The 17,600-nt window shown below is 45.3% G+C and overlaps 1 protein-coding gene across 12 annotated transcripts in view; it reads left to right on the plus strand.

The window, feature by feature from the left end:
* SLC36A1 (solute carrier family 36 member 1) overlaps positions 1-17,600 on the plus strand; it is a 210,481-nt gene that overhangs the window by 27,998 nt on the left and 164,883 nt on the right. For 10 of the 12 annotated variants that reach the window (XR_010112134.1, XR_004671710.3, XM_063604268.1 and 7 more), the window contains exons 9-10: positions 1,471-1,637; positions 4,204-4,373. Coding sequence is in view for 10 of the 12 variants with exons in the window: in XM_063604268.1 (XP_063460338.1) it covers positions 1,471-1,637; positions 4,204-4,373 (337 nt within the window). In the remaining 2 variants the exon portion in view is untranslated. Of the gene's footprint in view, positions 1-1,470; positions 1,638-4,203; positions 4,374-12,838; positions 17,228-17,600 lie in introns of those variants that run through there. The other 2 variants (XM_034960829.3, XM_063604271.1) reach the window with 1 other exon arrangement.

The following is a 17,600-nucleotide window of genomic DNA, read 5'->3' on the forward strand; positions in this document are numbered from 1 at the left end:
GAAACACAAATGGTTTCCTGCTGCTGGGGCAGAGGCCTGAGTGGGCCCATATTTCAGCAGTGAGAAAGAGATCCCAAGAACTCAGGACTGGAAAGAAGAGGCTGAGGAAGTGTGGAAAGATGCCCAGAGACCTTAGGTTCCTGGGCATCCTAAGGGACCTTGTGCTAAATTTTTAGTAGCTTTCCCTAACAGCACAGTGCAGAAATTGTTTGCTTGGTTTTATTACCCAAGACTTGTACACAAAGTTATTCTGCAAACATTATTTGTTTTCAAGATTTCTTTGTATTTCTATTTTTTTACAATAGAGAGAGAACACTGCTAGATTGACTCTTAGTTTTGGATCTAGGGCTTGTTCATTGCATCAGGGTAAAGTGCCAGGCTGCACACTGTATTCACCGTGTGCTCTGTGTTCATGCAGCTGTCACAGGCCAGATATGGGCTCCCTGCCCTCTGGCTCTTTGTATTCTTGGTATGATGGAAACTGACAGATACATTTAGAAGCTGTTTCTAATGGATGTGGATTAACTGAAGCTGGAGCAGGTGGTGGGGGACACTGGGGGCCCCTGGGAGCACCAGGCCTGCAGCAGGATCGTGTTGGTGTGTGCAGCACAGACCTATTGTGCCTCATGGCTGCAGGCGCTGCAGGAAAATAAGTGTAATAACAAGATCAAAGTTTGTGGCACAGCTAGACATTGCCCAGTGTTGCTCTTCCTTATTAGCCGTGCCAGATCCAGTTGATGGCAGACTGTGAAGATCCTCACAGTCACACCTGCCATTTCCCCAATTCCTAAATAAACTCATTTTCATAGGGGCCTTTCCTTTGCTTTTACCAAAGTTAAAGAATGTCCTCTGTTATGATGAAGGAGGTAGCAAAGGTCAGTGGTTTGTAATAGAAGTCTGGAAACTGGGCATTGTTAAGCACCCATGTCTTGAGATCCTCTACGAAGTCATGCTTTCTTTCGCACTGCAGTTTCTCTCACTTGGAGGTTTAACTTGTCACTGCTAGTGCTTGCCCCTGTTGAGCTAGAGTGGCAATTTTCCCTGACCTATATTTTGCATTCTTTAGACAGGTTAGCAGGAAGCTGTGATCTCAGGTTAGATGCCAGGTGGGCATGACATGAGAGGGCCTTCTGGTTGCCATGTGGCCTCACTCACAGGGCAAGGGACATTCCCAGCCTGCAGGGATCCTGCAGCAGGAGGACAGAGCACTGGCCTGAGCCAGGAGTCCTGGGCTCGCTCGTGTCCTGTCCACCCTTACTTTTAGGACTTCCTAGCTAGGCAGTGGGCTGCAGAGTCCCTTCTAGTCCCAAGAGCATAACGTCTGATGAAATAACTTTATTTAAAGAGCAGATATGCTTCTGGAGAATTCTGGGGATAAAAGAGTTACTTTTTTTCTGAGGTTTTTTTTTTCTTGGCCATTAACTTTGCTTTTTTCTGCACTTTCTCTCCTCTCTCACTACTCTCTCATAGGTTCTGCCCCTGGAAAACAAAATGAAGGATCCTCGGAAGTTCCCACTCATCCTGTACCTGGGCATGGTCATCGTCACCATCCTCTACATCAGCCTGGGGTGTCTGGGGTACCTGCAATTTGGAGCTAATATCCAAGGCAGCATAACCCTCAACCTGCCCAACTGCTGGTACGTGGAGGGAGGATGGAAACCTAGGAGCACTGGATATTTTTAAAAACTAATGGGTCACAGTGTGGATTCTTCCTCTTACTTATCTCTTAAACCAGCCCACTTCACTCTAGCCCACCATCCCCTGCCACTGCCAGCCCTCATTGGCTGCCCTGGACTACATTCTGTTTGGGGAATTCATGTAGAGCCTTCTGCTGAAGCCATTGGTGCTGATCAGCCGATGGGTAAGCCATTTCTCCTTGGAATTCCTAAGCTCAGAAGGACCGAGTATCTAGTCCATTCATGGTAAACCATTCCAAATAGACAGGGAGATGGGAGGGCAAACCTGCATTTGATTCCCAGCATCGGTTGTGCCTCTCCCTTGGTAGTAACAGGCTTGATATGCAGATGGGAGCATCTCACTGTGAGCCGGGGATTGTTGGGAGTCCTTTTGTACCTCTCTTGCATTGGTGAATGTATTATAGGGAAATAGTGAGCCATTTTGAAATGCTTCCTGAAAGGGTGGATGTCCCGGGGCATGTGCAGAGCAACCATCCTGTTTTGAAGATGAATCATCTCATGGTGGAGAGCAGCTGTTAGCAGACACTGAGAAGCTTGTTGAGTGCTCTGCGGATCAGAATCAGCTTTCAGTCTAGGCTGGCTGATCTGCCTGGGTGTGCTTTTTATTTTGTTTTGTATTGTTTTATTTTATTGTATTTTTTAAGACAACAGCACTCAGTATTTCCAGGGGCTTTCCCATTCAAGTATGAACCAGGCTTGACCCTGCTTAGCTTCCAAGATCAGATGAAATTGAGCACATTCAGAATGGTATGGCTATAGACCTGGATTCGCTTTTTATTTTTTTATATTCTTTTTCAGTTGATTTTAACTCGTGAGGCATACCAATTATATATATGGATGCAGTATGTGTGACATTTGGATACATATGTACAATGTGTAATTATCAAATCAGGGTAATTGGCATATCCACCTTGTGCCTACTTTTAAATTTCCAAATGTTTCTGCCCTTCCAAGAAGGAAGAGGCAGGTGGTAGCTTGGTGTAACTGTGTCACCTTTCCCTGGAAGATAAATGGATCGGGAGCAACAGAAGCAGCCCACATGATCTGAAGCCATAGAGGAGAATCTGTCTTCTTTCCTAACACCCCAAACCCAGCTGCTGTAACTCTTCTGCCTCCATTTGGGTATAATTTATTTGGCTATCCCTGCAGGTGTCACTCTCCTAAGTCCAGACTTCACAGCTCTCCAGAGGCTTTGGGGCTGCTTTGAGTTTAATGATAAAGCCACCAGATGATTTTTCCCAAGAGTTTTTATTATCTATTCGTGGAGCAAGTATGACCTTTTACCAGACTCAGTCTTTACAAGGTTGTTCTCCTGCTTATAGCATAAGAACATCTTCTAGATTTTAAATTCAACCACAGAGAAACTCAAGGCACATATACACAGTCTGTATTAGCACATTTAAATAGATTTCCGACAAGGGAGGACAAATGTTTCTTGCTGCTTAACACATGAGGGTCTGGTTTAAGGTGGAGCTTTGCTTAGGGACAGAGACCTTTCCTTTTAATGACCAGGTCAGATCTGTAAGTTGATCACAGACTGTTTTCCTACTCTGTGCAGTCAAGGCACTGGAGTGATAAAATAGGGATATCCTGTGGTGAGTTACGTCATTTTTGGAAGCTACACTTGAAGCGGTAGTAGGAAGAGAGCCATAGTGGTATGGAAAGATGGAATTCTGCTCTGGCCTCTTGGTCCTGCAGTGTCTTCATCTAATTCTAGGGACACTGACTTGGATGGGACAGATATAAATAGGCTTGTGACATTTTAATTGCAATTTTGTTTTTATTTTTGAAGGCATATACACCTGTATGCCCATGGCAAAGATTGAGATTTTCAAAAGGTATACAGAGAGCATTAAGCTTCCACCCCGCGCCCTCCACTCTAGTTCCCAATTTTACAATTTCCCATTTCAGAGGCAACCATATTCCCAGTTTCTTTTTTGTTTGTTTGTTTGTTTTGAGATGTTTAGTGTATGTAAGATTGTCATGTGGGGCGAGGGTGTGTTTTTTCCTCCTCTTTTTTCTTTTTTAAGACAAATTGTAGCACTCTGTAGATACTGTATTGCTTCATGCTTTTTTCACTTAAAAAAGTGATATAAAACTGTCCCCATGATAGTGATATACTATATCACGTGATAGAGTGATATATCATGGGGATAGTTTCATATCACACCATCACACCTAGAGTTCTGCCTCATACTTTGTTAAAAGCTATACGGGGGCACCACGATTTACCTAACGAGTTCCCACTGGTTAACATTTAAATCGTTTTCAGTCTTTCCTTCTTAAATAATGCTGCAGTGAGATATTTTGAATATAAGCTTTTGTGTATGTGTGCGAGGATATCTGTGAGGTAAATTTCTAGACATGAAATTGCTGGGTCTGAAGGACATGTGGGTTTGTATCCTTGATAAGTGTCAACAAATCGCAATGGGACCATTTTGCACTCTTGCTGATGATGTATAAGTGTGCTGAGCAGGCTTGGAATGTCTCCTGTCTGTCTCGGCAGGTTGTACCAGTCAGTTAAGCTGCTGTACTCCATCGGGATCTTTTTCACCTACGCGCTCCAGTTCTACGTCCCGGCTGAGATCATCATCCCCTTCTTTGTGTCCCGAGCGCCCGGGCACTGTGAGTTAGTGGTGGACCTGTTTGTGCGCACAGTGCTGGTCTGCCTGACATGTGAGTAGAAGATGATAATTGCCTTGCTTGTTTTTCCCTAAAGGGCACCCAGTCTGCAGGCTTTCATGAGAAAAGACAATGTGTGTTGTGGTGAAGCTGGCTATGTTTGTGACAGAGAACCTGGCCCATGGCCTCACTTTCAGAGTTGAGGCACCTCCAGATGGGGAAGTGAATTAATTACATATGTACTGTAAAGAACATGGGAATGAGGACAGTGGTTTATGTATAGATAGGGTATGAAATGCTGTGGAGGTGGTTGTCATTCAGAGTAAAGACATGCGATTACTATCCCATATGAAATAAGGTAAAGGTCTGAAAGCCATTTAACCCATATCTGTAATGAGTATAAGTTACTCTGATGAAGGGTACTTATTTGCTTTTTCAAATAGTTGTTTTTCCACAGTGACAAGTTGCTCCTTAGATTTCCTTTAGAGGCTTTATGATAGTATTCTAGACATTTTTTAATGTCAGTCTTACTAAATATGTTTCAGAAAATTTCTATTGATTAACCTAGGTATTTGATTGATCACTTGTGTTTTATTCTTCTTCTCTCAACCCCATTCCCAGGAGTGTAAGTTAAAAGACAGGATACCCTTCTGTTTGCTGTGGTTGAAAACTGGTGACATTTAGAAAATAAAAGTAAATTTTTTTTTGTAACTTCTGTGAGTTGGTAGACTAGAGAACCCCTGAGCAAATCGGTTGATAATAGCTAATTTAAGTTTCTAAGAGATTTGCAATTGTTTTCCAAATTCAAATGCTTAAAAGCATAGATTCCTCTTTTTGGCTCTATTTGGCTTTTTTTTTTCTCTTTTTAGGTTTTATTATTTTTGAACAAGAACCTCTTTGCTTATTATGTTGAGACTTCCCTGAGAATTTTCTTAAATTATTCAGTCTGAAGCTCTGTCTTTGGGATAAAGATAGATCCATATGACTTTTTAAATTCTAATTAGGGTTGAATGTTTTAAGGATGAAAGATGGGAAAGTTGTCTAGCATTTGCTCTTAGTCACTCCTTCAGGCCCTCTCCTAGACCACCCTATATAGAAACAGCCCACGCAGCAGCTAATCCAGGGGCCAGGGCTGTTGAAAGCCAGCTGCTGCTCCCACAGCGACTGAAAAAGAAGGAACATGATGTATCCTGCTTTTCTAGTAGATTGCCTTAATGTGTGCTGCTAAGATGGGATGCTTGGACTGTAAATTTTAATCCTATCTTGTGCCAGTAACTCTCCATGCTTTGATTCCAAAGTGTGTTTCCACCGTGGATGGAGTAGCTCTAAGTGCTTGAGGAGACAGCTTTCACGTGTACGGTATTTATAATGTAAACTCTGAGGGCCCAATTCTTAAATCTAAAGGGCACTGGAAGAAAGAGTGTGGTTAGTTCAAATAATTTGCTTTTCTCCAAAGTGCTCCCTCCGGAAAAAGTAGGTCTCTGTAGGTAAAATGTGCCTTCCTGACTAAACAGCTCCTCCTCCCTGCCTATTGAGCTGGGGCAGTGACAGGAGCCTGACTCCTCTCCCTGCCCAATTTTCCCCTCCAGCCTGGCTCAGCCTCCCTGTAGCATATGTCACACTTCCTGCCAGGTTTATTTCTGCAGCACCCTGCAGGAGGCAACAGTCTCTGATTCACAGACCTCATGTTATCCTTAGATGCCTCTTGGATTTTGCTTCACTTTTCCTGGCCCTGTCTGTGAGTCTCGTCTCCCTTCAACAGGACGATGCTCAGAACACACGGCTGCTTTTGGTCTTCAAGTGTGCGCAGTTGTTTTTCCCTTCTGTGATCTGTTGTGACTTAGCATTGCATTGTCATCCTGTTCAAAAAGGCAGCCCCCTTTATCTCTGAGAGCACTCGCCTCTCTCACCTTCCTTGGAGACTTTGAAGTAATTGTGGGACTCAGTAGAGGCCTTTCATGGCAGCAGCAACTTAAATGTATTTATGCGAGTTCATTTTGTTCTTGCTTCTCTGTTCTTTCAGATCTTTCAGCACCGTTGATTAGTATGTGATTTTAGGTCTTTAATTGATTTTTTTCATTTATATTCATAAGTTTTAACAGCAGCTTCTTTTATTACTGGTGTTTTCCTATCTTTTCCCCAACTTTTCCTCCTCCTCTTCACCCTCCAAAGGGAACAGGAGGAATTTGGTGTAGTTTCATTTTTTTTTCCCCTCTTGGAATTCACCTTTCTCCCCACTCTCCCCCATCCTCCAAAGATTACTATGGCTGATACGGACTTTGTGATGCTTAATTTCAAACTGTTGGAGAAGAGGGGGAGGGAAAACAAGTATTTCATAGGGTAGTGCTCATTTTGTTATGATTTCATATCGGACAGTATCTACTTCCAGCTCATATTTTTTGGAAATGCGGACTTAGCAGGTCACCTTATGTCCAGACCTTGTGTGGAAGAGGCTGGCCCCACCTGTGGAGTCTGGAGTTGTAGGATCAACGGTTTTTTAGATTTCTTTGGAGCAATAACCCATCCATCCTTCAGTGATTCATACTGATTCTCTGTGGCATTTGCCATGTGAAACATTTTACTTCAGTTTGCTATGAAAATTTCAGAAACCTATTTCTGAAGATATAATTACATAAAATCGCATCATCCAAGAAGCCTGTTCAGACTGGAATGCAGAGCGCCAAAACATTCCAAGCAGTCAGATTTTTAGAGGATGAAGCTTCCAGGTCCAAACAGAGTAGCTTCTTAGTACCTTTGGGCCTTTCACACTTTTTAGTCTTGCAGCTACAGTGAAGAAGAGCAGCATCATTAATTAGCTGTGTAACCCTGCCACCCCACACCCTGCATTCCCCGCCCAGGAACCCTCATAAGGCCTCAGGGTACTCAACTGTAAGATAGGAAGGGTGTCTGACCTCTAAGGTTTCTCTCAACTCCAAAATTCTGTGATTCTGTATAGGTGCTTTGCGCTTGATTTTAAGTTTCTACACAAATATTACTCTAAAAAAAGAAAGTCAATGTAAAAACATTTGGGAATAAAAGAAGAAATTCCAATATTCCACCAATTTAACAAAGTAATTTTTTTTTTTGCATTGTATCTTCTGTGTCTTAATCCTCATGGGTGCCTTGTAAAACTAGTTGCAATTGTAGTTTACACATAATTTTGTCTTTCACATTTTATTTAATTTTATATCACAAATATTCGTATCTTTCACTAATATTTTCATGACTTCGTGGTATTCCACTGTATTGGTGGATCATATTAACTAAGGTACTCCTTTAATGTTGGACATGGTGGTTGTTTCCCTTGTTTTCGTATTTTTTAAATTTATACCCCCACTAAGTCAAATTTTGTATACTGTCCAAGACTACTATGAATTTTAAAGGCATATTTATAGACATTAAAAGTAACATGGTGAAACCCCGTCTCTACTAAAAATACAAAAACAAAATTAGCCGGGTGTGGTGGCAGGTTCCTATAGTCCCAGCTACTTGGGAGGCTGAGGCAGGAGAATGGCGTGAACCCGGGAGGCAGAGCTTGCAGTGAGCCGAGATCGCGCCACTGCACTCCAGCCTAAGTGACAGGGCGAGACTCCATCTCAAAAACAATAGAAATAAAAATAAAAATAAATAAATAAAAGTAACTTGGTAAGTTTTAACAGCTTTGATCATAATAAAATAGCAGCAAGAGCTCCCAGCACAGGAGCCGTAAATGGCCAGTGTATTTCGTAAGTTTGCGTTTGTTCTTTTCAGTGCTTTGCTCTTGTCTTGTGTATAAGTCAGCTCTTTCTGATGCTGGTTCAAAACCACAAGCTCCAGAATCCAGTTCCTTCTGTGAACATGACTGTTGGCCTTATGTTGCTTCAGCAGTTTAAAAGCTCATATTCTTTGTGTCTCTTCACTCGAAGGGAAGATGTTTTGTAATACTGTTGGAGCCCTCTTGACTAATCATGTGGTCGAGCTGAGGTTGTCCTCTGTCCCCCCTTTTGTACACGCCACAGCTGAGCTGCTGCTGAGAAGTGTATAACTGCATTTGTTATACAAATGTCTTCCTTTTTGTCTGGGCTGGGGTCTTTGTGTGTGGGTGGGTTGGGGGGGATTAGGGGAGAGTAGGGAGAGGGGTGTTCCTGGCTGGCTGCTTCCTGAGATCTCTGCCTTGTTGAGTGTCTCTTCATAGGCACTTTAACTCACAGAAGACATTTAGTGCCAGAAGGGGTTTTATTTGCCCCACATGTCTGCATAGTCGATTGCTGCTTCTGGAGTTAGTTAAAGTCATTTTCCATGGTGGCAAAACAGATACCCGTGCTGTTGAACCCTGGGGGCTGCTGATGCTGATTTGGTTTGGACATCCTTCTCTTCTTCCCACTTTGTGTTAGTGGGAGGCTCGCTCTTCTTGCCCTCTGCAGTGTCACGCTTCATGTAGGGTTCAACGGTGGTATGTGGTTCAGCTAGGACAGGAAGAAGGACTTCCCTTTGCGGCCCTGTGGTCCTGGCTTTAAGAGGAGAGAAATGTTCTTAAAATCTCTATTAAGGATATTTTTATTAGGCATGTTTATCTTATATAGTGGTGAAAACAAGAACAAGTTTTTAGATTACTTATAAAATATCATGATGAAGCGGAAGATCTTTGTCCAATCAGAGGAAAAATTCTGATCCCAATCTTCTGTTTCTGTTTCCACTTAACTCTCACCACAGAGTGGGGCATCTCTCTGACTCCACTTAACTATCATGAAGTGCCCATATGTCCTGCTAGGTCAGTATGGGAGAGGGTGGGGAGATGACAGACTCTCAGGGCTGGGAAAGGCTCTGATTTGTCTCCTGCCAGGGACTCATTTTCTCTGATAATAAAGGCCTCCTGTCTCTTGAGCGGACATCAGCATTTGTGGAGATGCTTGTGTGGCTGGGACTGAAGGAATAACTCACACTTCCTTTATCCATACAAAATCGAGCGGGTTAGAAGCTCCCTTTTGGGCGAGCCATGTGTTCCAGGAAAGGAGCCCCATCGCTTTGCTGTGCCACCCTCAGGCAGGACGTGGTGCTTCCCAGTTGTCAGTGAGGTGAGGAACATATCCCAGAACACAGTCCTAAGTGACTAACACTGGAGTGTATAGTTCCTTAGAATTTCAGAGTTGGGCGAGACTTCAGACATCACCCAGTTACCACATTTCACAGGTAAACGAATGAACTGAGGCTCAGAATAGTAAGCTGATTTGCCCTGCACCACTCAGCTTGTTACGGAGCAGGGACTGGTGATAATATTGAAGCATTTATTATTGGTTTTTAGAACGCTGAGTTCTTTACATGAGTGATATCGTTTGACCATCCTGTTTAGTAGTTGGGGAAATGAGTCTCAAAGAGTTTAGGTAACTAGCCACTGAGTGGTAGAGCTGAGGTTGGAGCCTGGGCATTCCAAATCCAGAGCCTACACCCATTCCTATACCACCCTCTCCCTGGGGCTCAGTTCTCCCGTTGTTGCCTCAGTGCAGTTTCTACCCCACAGTAACACCTGGCACCATCACTGCAAGGATGACATTAGGCAGGGAGACCCAGACCCCAGAGAGGGCAAGTGTCTTGGTGTCGGTACCACAGCAGACCAGCTCTTTTGTTGAGCGTTAGATGACCTATGATGAGAATGCTGTTTTGTCATCAGCCTACAATTTTACCTCCAATTTTCTCCATATTCAACCCTCAAGGTTTGGGGGATGTCACCAACTCTATTTAGAAGCAGCTAAGGGCTGAAAACATAGTAGTTTTGAGTTTCAGGGAAATTAAAAGCCTAAACTTTTTGCACACTTCTCAAAGCCTTGAGATCGGTGAAGATGTTAATGAGAATTGCCATTATGGTTGATTAATAGAAGAAGGAAAGATGAAGAACTGCCCCAGAGTATATAACACTGTGGCAGAGGTGGATCTGAGACTCGATATCCTTGCACCCATTTGCTGTCAGGCTTTGGATCCCTTATCCAATTCCACTTGACAAAGCAGAAAGAGGTCAGGGCTGATCGTGTGCTGGGTTCTCCACCATGCACCATGGTGCATCCCTGTGAAAGCTAGCCTGGGTATCTACCTCTCATTTCCTCACAGGCAGGATCCTTCCACTGATCTGCCAGACTCCCTGTCTCCCCTCCGTCTGCATTTCCTTGCCCATCAGTTCTGTGAGGTTATGAGCCAGGGGCTTGAGGTCCTGGATCCTGGTCCCAGCTCTGTTGCTTCCTGTCGTTTACACCCTCTGGGCCTCTCTTTCCATAGGACTGTAGTAATATTGTGGAGTTACATACCCGTGAAACAGAGGCAGATTCACCTCCACTAGTGAGTGCTTAGCAGTGCTCTCTGCTGGGTACCACTAGACATTCTGCAGTAATGGAAATGAATGGAAATGTCCCATGTGTGTGCTGTCCATTGCAGCAGCCACTAGGCACCAGTGGTTGTTGAGCCTTTGAAATGTGGCTAGTGTGAATGAAGAACAGGATTTAATTTCATTTTAATTCATTTCAATGTAAATAGCCATCCGTGGCTATGTTGGACAGCACAGCTCCAGGGTAAGTGTGAAGCAGGAGGCATTTGCATTGTTGTAAAGAAGCACCTGAGACTGGGTAATTTATAAAGAAAAGAGGTTTATTTTGGCTCATGGCTCTGCAGGCTGTACAGGAAGTGTGATGCCAGCACCTGCTTCTGGTGAGGGCCTCAGGAAGCTTCTAATCATGGCAGAAGGCAAAGGGAGAGCAGGCCTCACATAGCAAGACAGGGAGCAAGGAGAAGGGAGGTACCAGGCTCTTTTAAACAACAGCTCTCTTGGGGAGGGCACCAAGTCATTCATGAGGGATTTGCCCCCACGACTCAAACACTTCCCACCAGGCCCCACCTCTGACATTGGGGATCACATTTCAACATGAAATTTGGAGGGGACAAATATCCAAACCATATTACCTGGTAAGTCCTTGTTTCCACATGTCTCATTTTACTGCAGGGAGTGCTATTCTCTTTGTTTGTTTTTATGGCTCCTCAAAAATCAACTTTAGACATTTCAGTTTAAAGTGTTTCTTAAAAATCTGGTCTCTCAATGCAATCCAATCCTTCTGGTGCTCAGCCAAAGAAGCAGTGATCGATGTAGACATTGGCTGCCTTGGACTGAGATGTTCTGGCAGTCTCACCAGTGTGGTGCCTTCCTTAGAGTGACTTGACTGCATTTTTGCTTTACAAAATGAACTTAGAAGCCAACCTCTCATATAAAATGTAACCCTCTCGTAGGAATCAGTGAGGTAGTAGATAAGCTCTGGATGTCTGTATCAAGGCTGGGAGCATCCAGCTGTAGCCCAGCAGTAGGAAAGACAATCTGTCAAACTATATTTGATTGCTAACAGGTTAGTAACTAACAGGAAGTCATGCACTGTAGCAGGATGTACTTTTCATGGCCAAAAAGATGAATACTAATGATGATAACATTAACATGTAAGACATCCCTACTGTACACCAGGCCTTTTGTGAGGCACCTGCATAACCTCATTTGACCATCATGACATCTCTATGATTCAGGAGCAGTTAATATCCCCATTTTGCCAACAAGAAAACTGGGGAATAGAAAGGTACCATACCTTCCCCAATGTCACTCAGCTAATTAGCAGCAGAGCCAGGATCTGAACACAAGAACCTAGTTCCAGAGCCCACAGCCCTCAATAAACCTGTGAAACACTGGCCTTTGCCCACCTGGTGGAAAGATTGGTGAGATGGGAAGCGTGGGGTCAGTGGGCACTAGGATGGGTGTATTCGGTGAAGCCTCCTCCTGCTTACAGCACTGTCTGGCAGTGTTGACAATGGCTGGTATGGCACGGAAGCCGATGGCACCTCCTGCGGCAGCGCACCATTGGTCTTCGTCAGTTCCTCCTTCCTCGCTCACCCGTGGCTGAGTTTCAGATGTGAGAGCCAGTGGGTGTCCTGACACAGAGATACGGTCGTTGTGTGGGGCTTCGCCAGGGGTCAGCCTGCAGATAGAACTGCTTTTTTTCACCTGTATCAAAATGCTCTGTGAAATGCGGTTTTATCACGGTGTCTTTCCAGAAGGCGGGGTTTCTTTTCCTATTTGGTTTCTTGTCAGTCAGGTAGAGATGTTTGTGTTGGAGGCTCCCTGAGTGGTAAGAAAATGAGCAGCTGCTCAGGAACGTCCACCTCCTTTTCTTCTCCCTACCCTCCCTCCTTGGGTAGAAACCAGATGACCTGAAATGTAATTTGGTTCCTTTTGCACAGAAAGATGGAAGTCATGTGCTGTAGCAGGAAAAGCTGAAAGCCTGGGGACTGGAGCCAGAAGATCCGGGTTCCGGTCCCAGTTCTGCTGACCTTGCAGTGGGACGCCAGTTATTCCACGTTTCTGGGCATCTATTTCACAGAGATTGAACTGGACAATGTCTAAGTTTTCTTAGAGCTCTCAATCCCATAAGATGGACAGATGCTGAATTCGCTCAACAGTAGGGAGACAGACCTTTCCCAGCTCTGGGCATCTTAAACAGGCATGTCCTCTCTCCCTGCAGGCATCTTGGCCATCCTCATCCCCCGCCTGGACCTGGTCATCTCCCTGGTGGGCTCCGTGAGCAGCAGCGCCCTGGCCCTCATCATCCCACCGCTCCTGGAGGTCACCACCTTCTACTCAGAGGGCATGAGCCCCCTCACCATCTTTAAGGACGCCCTGATCAGCATCCTGGGCTTCGTGGGCTTTGTGGTGGGGACCTATGAGGCTCTCTATGAGCTGATCCAGCCAAGCAATGCTCCCATCTTCATCAATTCCACCCGTGCCTTCATATAGGGATCTGGGTTCGTCTCTGCAGCTGCCTACCCCTGCCCCATGTGTCCCCCGTTACCTGTCCTCAGAGCCTCAGGTATGGTCCAGGCTCTGAGGAAAGTCAGGGTTGCTGTGTGGGAACCCCTCTGCCTGGCACCTGGATACCCTGGGCCAGGTAACCTGAGGGCAGGGGAGAGGTGGGGTGGCAGACACGCAGAAGTGCTACTAGTGACAGGGCTGCCATCGCTCACTTGTACCTATTTACACCCAGAACTTTCCAGCTCCCCCTCATCATGCCTCCTCCTTCCTACCTGCCTCCCCTCTGCTGGTGCACCTCGCCCAACTCATTCTTACTGCACAGTTCACTTTATTTAACAATTTTCGTGTCCTCCACCTCATGTTTTCACCTTTTCTGGGCCAGGCATAGATTAAGTAACTGGGAACGCCCCCTCTTTATAAAGCTGGGCTTCTTTCTCATCTCTCTCCCAAATGTTGTATCTCAGTATTCTTCCTATTCGAGTCTCCAGGGGGTGGCTGGACCTACCTGGTCATTTGAAACAGGCCCCCAAGCTGGAGTTTTTAATCTCGACTCTCTGGCTTGCTGTGACCCCTAAGGCAATGCTTCTCTTCCCTGGATTCCTTAGTGTGGGTCACAGTACTGTATTCTTAGTTGCTTTAGCTCTTAAAACATACGAAGTGTTGCCTAAACTGAAAATATTTATTTTTTATTTAAAATCAGATTTTTGTTTTTAGACTGTCTTAGAGGGGCTATTACGAATCACTTCTTCTTCAGTAAACTTTGACTCAACTTCTCCTGCTGAAAAGAAGCTCGCTCCAGATGTCTGCATGGGTCCTCGGCACTCTTGGCTGAGGACTCAAAGGTTTTAATCAGGATCGTCTAAAAATGTACCTCGGTGAGGAGGCACAGATTTTGCCTCCTGTTGACCAGCCTGGTTTCATACCGAAAAGACATTGAAGAATTGCAGAAATGTATGGGTGCACCGGGCCGAGGGAAGGGTGGCTGAGTGAGAGGCGTATAAAATGGGGCTGTGTGCATGCAGGCCCATGTTTCAGCCTCAGCCCATGCCAGGTGAAAGGATCAGCAATGCTCAGTTGCCATCGTGCTGGGACGACACCAGCTCTATTGCCACCAATGAGTAGCTGAGGTCAGTGTGCACAGAGTTTGAAATGAAGTTAATAGACTTTACAGCAGCTGGTCTGACACTACGCGCAGTGCTTGGTTGTTTACAATCAGTGGGGAAAAGGGCAGAACCAGTGCCCGGCCCCACACTGCCTCTGTGGCCTGGACTTTGAAAGGAACCACTGAACACTAATTATGAGCCCTGTCTTTCCCCCAGAATGCCTCCCTGGGTTTCACAAACAGCCTTGAGGTTGGCCCTCCTCAAGGTCAGCCTTCAGATTTGGGAGCAAACTTCAGAGAAGGCAGAGGAAGATACATTGCCTTGCTGTGGGCTGCCTCTTCTTTCCTCTTGGTGTGCGAAGTATTTCAGAAGGCCATTGATGAATTCCCCCTCTTTAGCTGTGTATGTGTGCACATGTGTGTGTACGTGCGTGTGTGTGTTCCTGTGTAAGTAACAGACCAGACTCCTTTTCTCTTCTGTCCCGTCACCAGGCTCTTGCTTCACTGCAGATACAGTTCACTCTGAAAGCTGGTTGAAGGAGAGCAGCCAAAATGTATCAGGGGTTTTGCTTCTGTGTTTCGCCAAAGCTCATAAGGGCTGTGACCCACCCATATGGCCCCAGTTTTTTCTGTCTCTTCTGTTCCAAAGCCAGGAGAGCTGACTTCAGGTGAAGGGATGGGAAAAGTGGACTCTCATTGTAGTGACTCCCAACCTACCTAATAATTTGTTAACTTAGGAATATGCTATCATTGTTGACTTGTTCTTCCTTAGAAGAAGGACGATTTTCACCCACCCTTTCTGTTCTATGGTGGACTCTTAACAGGTGCTATGTGACCAAGAATCTAGCTGGGAGTAGCAGAGGCCCTGTCTTCTGAAGTCTCAGGCTTAGAAGTTACCAAAGTGGGCTCAGAAACTGTCATCTCCTGGTTCCAAGTTCGGGGTCTGGCAGCCCAGCCACTATCTTAGCTGTCTTCCCCAGCGGTGCTAAGAGTGGTCTCAGTGAGAAGGTAGATGCCAACTGGAGGGCCAGGCCTGTGTCCTGCCCATGTCCTCCTTGGTGGACATTTCTGTTTACTCAGAGCTGCTAGAGACCATCCTGCCCAGCCGAGTTCTGAGATTGGGACTGTGATGTTGGGACCTGAGGACTGGATGGTAGAATACTGGGGTCCCCCAGCTCTTAGCAGGATGCAGGCTATTGCTTCCACACCCCTGGCCGTGAGAACATGGTATGTAGGAGAGTTGGCTGTAGCTTTAGGATTTCTGGAAGCCAATTTGGCATGGCCTGTTTGATCTCTGGCTTGTGCTCCTGCTACACTGACAGACTGATTGTGTGGCTCTTTCAGAAGACCCAGGAAGGGCAGCTCCAGCCAGAGGACCTTCCTGGCTATGCAGGTGCACAGCTCTTAGGCATCAAGCAAAGGGTCAGCCAGTCAGTAGTAGTGGGAGGAAGCCCTTCCTCCTCTTATGCAAGCAGCTCGCAGCCAGCCCAGAATCTCTTATGCAGCCCAAAGGGCTTCTTGAGGTAGAGAGCCCTCCCCAGTGTCTTCCCAGGATAAGTAGAAATATAATCACAGAGCAGCGGAGCAAAGGCTTTCGGGAGTGTGAGGCTGCATCTGCTGGAGCAAAGGGAAACCGTGGGCTTTTCCGGCCAGATACTCTTGAGCTCTGTGACCCTGCTCCTGTCACCCCAATTTCTCCAAGCCAGAAGTAGCTTTCTCAGAGCCCCTTGGTGGTTCTGTCCTCCAAATGCTGCTGTTGGGAGCGGGCTTCCAGCTCTCAGTGGGCAGTACACCTCCTCCTAAAGGCAGATACTTGCTAGGAAGAGTGTGAGCTGGCATCTTCTGTTCACTCTGCCTAGCAGTTGTCACCATTCACAAGTGGCATTATTTATGTTGTGCTGCTGTCCAGCTGCTAAGATCCCTTCATCTGCACAAGCCCTGGCTAGATATGTGTGAATGTGTGGCATCATTTCACTTCAGCCGCCCAATTCCATCTCTCCTCTGCAGCCAGATTCACTGGCTGATGCTCACTGTTCACTGTCTATCCCCACGAAACTTAGTTTTATCAGTAGTCTTAAAGTGTTGATCTCAAACAAGTACATTAGAAAAATCATGTTTCTTCTCTCTCATCTTACTTTTCTCTTCTCAGATTTCTCCCTTCCTAGAACATTATCTCTGTTTAGCATTAATGTTCACCTCGTATTTTTTGGAAGTGCAAAAATCTCAATTTGTATCTGTTTACAGCTCTCTCTCCTCACTGCTCACAGCAAGGGGTTCCGTATCAGTGGATTTTATTTTGTAGCTGCTGAGATGTTAAGGCAAGCCTCAGCATCTGCCCCCGCTGGGTCCACAATGCTGCTTCCTCGAAGAGAAGACACAGAGTCCAAGTGGCAGGACTTGAGGTTGGCTTCCACTCTGCCTTAGAAGTTAATTTTCCAAAGTACATTACAAATCTCTGAGGCCATTAGGGGAAAAGGAAGGGGTGTGGTTTGTCTTTGAAATTACGGTTAATACTTTTAGACAGTAAGTCCGGCTGGTTGCAGGGCTATTTGCCCCGACAGCATCAGCCTGTAACATTTCTTCTCTTTCCTTTGTGCCACTGAGTCGTTCCCTGGCCAGAGGACATAAATGGTGCTGATAGGAGGTTATCAGAGTAAGGAAGGTAGGAGATATAGGTGCAGGGTGCCTGTCATTCACTGTGTTATTTGGTTTAAATCAAACTGATTCTGGGGGAAGCTATGTTCTTTCGGTGGATAATAAAATTGGTAACTCTATTGTAAAACATGTCAATGGTGTGTGAAGAAAAATCAACCAATCTGTAGGTGTTGATAACTAGACAGTACTGTGTATGTTACGTGCCTGTGTGGATGTGCACTTCCAGCATGGTATGTGTAGCGATGTGGATCATGCCAGAGTTCGTAGATTCTGTTTTGGGGTTTGCACATGGATCATATGTTAAGCTTTTTCTTTTCAATAAATGAATTTTATTTTTATTTTTGAGAGGTTGCTATCTGTGTCTTTTTTTTTCTTTTTATATCACTCAGATCCCTTTACTAGATACTGGGTTAAATGTTTCCGGCTTATGCCACAGAGTTCATATGGGAAAGTGGCACAAGCAGTAGACCCATCCATGGAATTAAGAGTTGCCCAAGAAGAAGGGGACTAGGAATGGTTTTTTATTTTTTTTCTGTTAGACAATCCTCCCCTCCCTAAACCTCCTCCTGCTTCTCTCGAAAACTTGAGTAAGAATTTTCAGCCCTCTCCTTGCATAGCAGATGAGCCCACATGACAGCCAGTTTTATATGTGTCAACTTATAATTCAGTCAAACACTAATCCAGGTGTTGCTGCGAAGGTATTTTGTAAATGTGGTTA

Source organism: Pan paniscus, chromosome 4, assembly GCF_029289425.2.
Source record: "Pan paniscus chromosome 4, NHGRI_mPanPan1-v2.0_pri, whole genome shotgun sequence".
Lineage (NCBI taxonomy): Eukaryota > Metazoa > Chordata > Mammalia > Primates > Hominidae > Pan > Pan paniscus.